The sequence below is a fragment of the Schistocerca piceifrons genome, chromosome 1 (genome assembly GCF_021461385.2).
Source record: "Schistocerca piceifrons isolate TAMUIC-IGC-003096 chromosome 1, iqSchPice1.1, whole genome shotgun sequence".
In the NCBI taxonomy this organism is placed as follows: Eukaryota; Metazoa; Arthropoda; class Insecta; order Orthoptera; family Acrididae; genus Schistocerca; species Schistocerca piceifrons.
In genome coordinates this window covers 329063517-329069093 of record NC_060138.1, presented here as the reverse complement: position 1 = coordinate 329069093, position 5577 = coordinate 329063517, and the positions used below count along the sequence as shown (strand labels likewise).

General features: G+C 46.3%; 1 protein-coding gene across 1 annotated transcript; it reads right to left on the bottom strand.

The window, feature by feature from the left end:
- Window positions 1-2841: 2841 nt before the first annotated feature.
- Window positions 2842-4584, bottom strand: LOC124718718 (vegetative cell wall protein gp1-like). Its single transcript, XM_047244369.1, has 2 exons — window positions 3621-4584; window positions 2842-3551 (listed from the first exon to the last, which is right to left on the bottom strand). The coding sequence occupies exons 1-2, from the start codon at window positions 4582-4584 to the stop codon at window positions 2842-2844; spliced, it is 1674 nt and encodes a 557-aa protein (XP_047100325.1).
- Window positions 4585-5577: the final 993 nt, after the last annotated feature.

Sequence of the window (5577 nt, the reverse complement as noted above, 5' to 3'; positions counted from 1 at the left end):
CATGCATTTTAACTGAATTATATTTAAACCCAGATGTCGAGTTCATTTCACAAAAAGTCTTTCGATAACATCTGCTATAATTTAAACCCAATATTCAGCGACAATTTTTTATCCTTTTTAGTTCATTTTCATATGACGTAAATGATACGTTTTCTGTCACGAATATAAAAGGCAAAATTTATAATATATTTTTTGTTTTCAATTTTTTTTGTAGTGGTTTTAGCGTTAATAAAACACGTGCTATCCCAGATACAAAGTAAAGTTCACAAGTAAACAACAATAAGTTTGAAATCTAATTTTTCACGAGACTTAAAAGGTGTAGAAGAAACTGAAGAAAACACACAACTGACATATTGTCTGAAAATCACCATAGCGTGAAAAGCTTTGTTATGGTGAGAAACTGAGTAGTGTAAAACTAGGCAACTTTGTGACAACAGCGCGCTCCAGCTTTTTATGGTTAACTGTTGTAACTCAGGTCAACTTCCAACATACAATTCTGCTGTAGTGTGTTCTTGCATAGTGCTGCCATTAGTGATGGAAGCTACTAGTACGTGCATTACACTTAAGCTGCTCACAAAGCAATTTTGTTGACAGGTGGAAAAATGTGTCAGTAGATTTCTTGGAAACTTTCTGCTATTGCTGATAACTCTGAAGAGGTGACCAACTGAAGGAAAGTTGATTAAAATAAGTTACTTGTGCAGACTATTCTGTATAAGCGTTAAACTTAACAAATAACTTCTTCAGCCACTGTAAAGCGAAAAAAGCTCTCTCCATATATTATAGGGTAACTTTATGACAGCACACGTATCTGCAGAAACAAGTGTGACACTTAAAATTGTAGAAAACTCGTCTCTTTAAGGAAATTAAGGACATTCGTGAATGATTTAACGGAAAAAGACAAAGTTTTAATTCGCATTAAAGCTTGTTTTCTTAATATAACCTACAGCTGCTTAGAATATTGTATTAAACGTGTCGTGGCTTTGTTTTTTTCTCATACCGCTGAACTTATAAGTAGATTTATGTGTTTAATAACACAGTCACTGCCATATCGTATTTACAAGTAAATGTCTTACAGTTTAAACTAATTATCTCGCTTGGAGGTTCTGTGTTACAGGTAAATGTTGTAACCATCTTTCTTTCATACAGTTCCTGCGAACAGATGCGTAAATGAGTGTGTAGAAGTTATGTTTGATTACCTTACAAAATAAAGTTTAGTTTTTTTCCATTCTAATTTGGTTTCAAAGAGGCAAGGCCTACAATTATTTGGATTTTAAGAAAAATAGGAATCTCACCAAACTGGCAAACTTTGTGACAAATGTTTTTCTCTATATGGATAAAACAAAACTCATAAAACTGGGCAAATTTGTAATAAAACTATAACTATGTGTCGCGAGGAAACTCTAGGTCACACCATCTTAGCAGCAGATGAATTTAACTCTACTTTTCGTATCTCAGACCTCATATCCTGATCTGAGTGGTAACTTCGTGACAATAATATTTCATACTTCTAATATGTCACTGCACATAAAATGTGTCATACTATAAATATTTAAAAATAATGGTTGTAAAATTCCATATACTTGGAAATTAAGTCTCGTAGTACATAACTGTAAGAGGTTATGTTACAAAAAGTGCTAAGATTGCTAAAAGTGTCTAAAGTTGCCCAGTTTTACGGTAAGCATGAACTACCACACAGAACGAAGCTTTTTCACCGTTTTCAAGTTTATTATACTGATACTCATACTGTCGTATCCCCATTAAGACGACACAAAATGTTCCACGCCTAATTTTCTCTCTCTCTCTCTCTCTCTCTCTCTCTCTCTGCTTCTTTCTCACTCGCTCTCTGTTTATTTCATTTTTTAAAGAAAGGAAGGTGACTATAATATGAGTAATTTTTGAGCGTCTCCTTATAAATAGACAGTTGCAGTAGTGATATAATATCGGTGTTTTAAAGACACTTAAACACAGAAAAGACATTCAAAGGCTGCTGTAAAAATTTCATGACGTACACGTTATTGTAAATCAGTCACTAAATTAAATGCTGAATTGATAAACAATCTTATTTACTTTAGAAGACTAGAGCCTTGAAGTCTGTTTTTCTTTGCTTTTCTTTTGTATTATGTATATAGTCATTTTATTTCTACGAATCATTGTTGCTTTGGCATGGAATGCAGTGCTCATTGCACATGAACGTTATTAAGCAAAATAATCTCAACAGAATTAAAGTTTGAAGGAAATGTTCGGAACTAGTTCCATTGTTTAATCTTTTCACGAGATAGTTATGATCAAGCATCGATGTAACAAGTTTAGGATAACATACTGATTGTGAAGGTAGGGATAGTACTGGAAAAATCAACAACAGAGTGATAAATACATATGTAAAAAAAGAAATGTATTTATTTACAAGTTAAACAATACATTAACACATCGATGAGGGTGAGTTATATTCACCGTAGAATGGCATCACACTTTAAGATATGGCATGGGAATGTTGTAAAATAGTCCTTGGAATGCTTTATAAAATGCAGTGCAGTCATGATTGAAATGTTAATGTTGTAAGAAAAGAACATGAAATGATCTTTATATTATAGATATAATGCACTTAAAGTCGTTATCACGATCACGAGTTATCTACGGTGAGAAGCGAATGAATGAATGAAAAACTGAAACATTTTAGTGTAGTTAAAATGATAATGAGGCGAACAAATGCGGGTTGCGCTGAAAGGCAGATGGAAGCCTCTGAAATCGATGGAGAAATGAGAAGCTGCAGTCCTGTAGGTGCAGTGTTTACAGATGGCGGGAAAGCTTTCTGAAGCGAATATTCGTAGTCGGGGAATCTCTTTACATCATACCATAATGCATTCCGGGGTAGTTTTGGTACTGGTTGCCGTAGAGATGGCCAGGCGCTATAGGCTGGCCCCAATAGCCGTACCGATGCGGGTACCCTCTGTGTAGTGGGTTGACGGCCACTTTGGGTTGGTCATCTACCTCCGACGCGGATTTCGGTTTGCCAGCCGACAGCGGCGCCGGCGCGGCTGGCGGTTTGTCCTTTGCGGCCCCGGCAGCTGGCGGCGAAGACGCCGGTGGACTCGAGGCAGCTGAAGGCGGCGCAGGGCTGCCGGGGGCCGCAGGAGCCGGGATGCCAGCTTTCAGGACGCTGTTGGCTGCCGGAGACGGCGGCGCTCCTACGTCGTCCTTAGGCAACTCGGTGCCCGGGGGGACGGCCGGGTTCTGTGGGACGTACGGAGTGGTGGGCGGCGCTCCGGGTTTGGACTGCTTCGGCTCTGCTGACTTGTAGTAACTGGACTGAAAGTTGGCAGGACCGTACGGTGCAGTTGGGTAACCGTACGGCATCGGCTGGTACCCGAAGGGCACGAACGGGCTGCCGAAGGGCGCTCCGTAAGCGGGCGCCATCTGCGCTTCCCGGACGGATGAGTCGCTCTTCTTGGGATTCTCCAGGGGCAGGTTGACCTTCGTAGGACCGGATTTGCTGTCGCTGTGCTCGGAGCTCCCGCCGCTCGCCTGGCGCATCATCTCCGCGGATTCAGCCCCTTCGCGGTAGACAGGCGGTGGTGGTGGATAGTAGGGTGGCGGGTGATGGTGGTGGTGGTGGCTGGGGCGCAGGAACAGCTGCAGCAGCGCTAGGGGCGTCTGCGCGCCCGGAGGCGGCAGGTACCTGGGGTCTGCATAGCACGGCGCCGGCACGGGGAAATCCGGCGGCGCGTACGGGTAGGCGTGATAGGCCGGGTCGTAGACGCTGCGGGCCGAGGGGGAAGGCGACGCTGCCGGCTTCTCGGACGAGTCTGGAGTAGCGTTCGGTTTGCTGGCCACCGGCGAGGACTTTTGCTCCTCCACCGCGCGGAAATGTGGCACCAGGCTGCTGAGGCCCTGCAGAGCCGTGGACGCCGTAGCCGTGGCCGCTGCGGAGGAGGCCGAGTTCTGCGCCGACTGCACCGGCACTGGTAGCGGGTAGTAAAGCGGGGGCGGGGGATACGGCGCTTTGTAGTAGGGCGCCTTGTAGTAGGGCGAGTACGGGTACCCCGGATACGGCTCTGGCGCCGGCGGAAGAGGCTCCTTGGGCCCCGGTGGGTAAGGATACTCGTAATCCGGGTAGTAAGGATACGCGGGGCTGAACGGATAGGGCGGGACCGGGTTCTTCGCGTGGTCGGGCGGCTCGCAGATGATGAACGGCGACTGGCGCGGGTCTCGCGGCCGGACTTCGATACAGAACTGCTTGCACGGGCCGAAGGGAGGGCACGACTTTCTCACCCGCGACAGGCTGCCGTCCTGCGCCACGACGTCGGCGATGTGCTCGCTCTCGCCACTCTCGTCTCCGTCGGCGTAGCGGGCGTCGCCGGCTGCGGCGGGCACCGCAGCTTTGTTGTCGGCGGCGCCTTCGCTGTGGGCGACGGGGTGGACCGGAGCGACGGCGGCCCTGGCGCCGGCAGGGACGGCGGGGACGGCGTCGCCCGACGCGGCGTGGTCGGCGGCGGCCGCCTCTTCGCCGACGGCGGCGCTGTGGTGAGCCGACGCTGCGGTTATCAGCAGCAGCAGCAGCGCGGCGCGCGAGACGGAGCGCCGCATGGCTGTGGCCGGAGGTGCGGGGGCGGGCGTGTGGCGGGGCGTGGCCCGCGTGCCGCCTTATAGGCGGCCCGCCGCCTGCACCGTCGGCACAAAACCCGGCCGCTCCGGCTTTTCGGACGCCATCCCTCCGCCGCTGTCGGGCTGCGTGTCTTCCACAATGAATCTGTCATTGTTTGCTCTTATTCCTCCGTCGTCAGTTAGCCAGTGTAACATGTACATCAAACCTATATATATATATATATATATATATATATATATATATATATATATATATATATATATATATATATAAAATATATCTTATTCGCCACACTTTCGATATATTATCTGAATATTTAAGTTCAGCAACTGAAAACGTCTGTTAGCTACTCAGCTAGTAGTAGTATTCGTTGCCGTCCTGCATGACGAGTAGTGATTACTGTCAGCAGGACAATGTTTACAGGCGTTGATGCGTAGTCTGTCCGGAACATGACATTGCAACTAAATAAAAATAACGCTCCTATTAGCGGGTAAACAGCAACTGTATGACAGAAACTAGGCGCCTGCGGGTTTTCGAAGTATCAGCTTCCTTTTTAATTTTAGGTGGCATAAGCGAGAATAGCACTATGCAAAGAGATGGTTCAAATGGCTCTGAGCACTATGTAACTTCTGAGGTCATCAGTCGCCTAGAAATTAGAACTAATTAAACCTAACTAACCTAAGTATATCAGACACATCCATGCCCGAGGCAGGGTTCGAACCTGCGACCGTAGCGGTCGCTCGGTTCCAGACTGTAGCGCCTAGAACCGCACGGCCAAGCACTATGCACTATAGTGATAGTTTATTGTTAATACAGCATGCAGATTAATTTACTTGTCTTTTCCTAATATATACACTTGCTTGTCCATTATTCCTCAAGGTTCTCAGTCTTGATAAGATCTACAGACATTTGATTTGTGGGGCGCACAACTGCGCGGTCGTCAGTGCCCGTACAAAGTTCCAATTTTTACACAG

Bases quoted from the DNA above. Each gene is read 5' to 3' on its own strand.
- LOC124718718 (XM_047244369.1), bottom strand. From the start codon at position 4,584: ATGCGGCGCTCCGTCTCGCGCGCCGCGCTGCTGCTGCTGCTGATAACC. The intron at 3,552-3,620 runs GCCCCAGCCACC...TCTACCGCGAAG, and splicing joins GCTGCTGCAGCTGTTCCTGC to GGGCTGAATCCGCGGAGATG.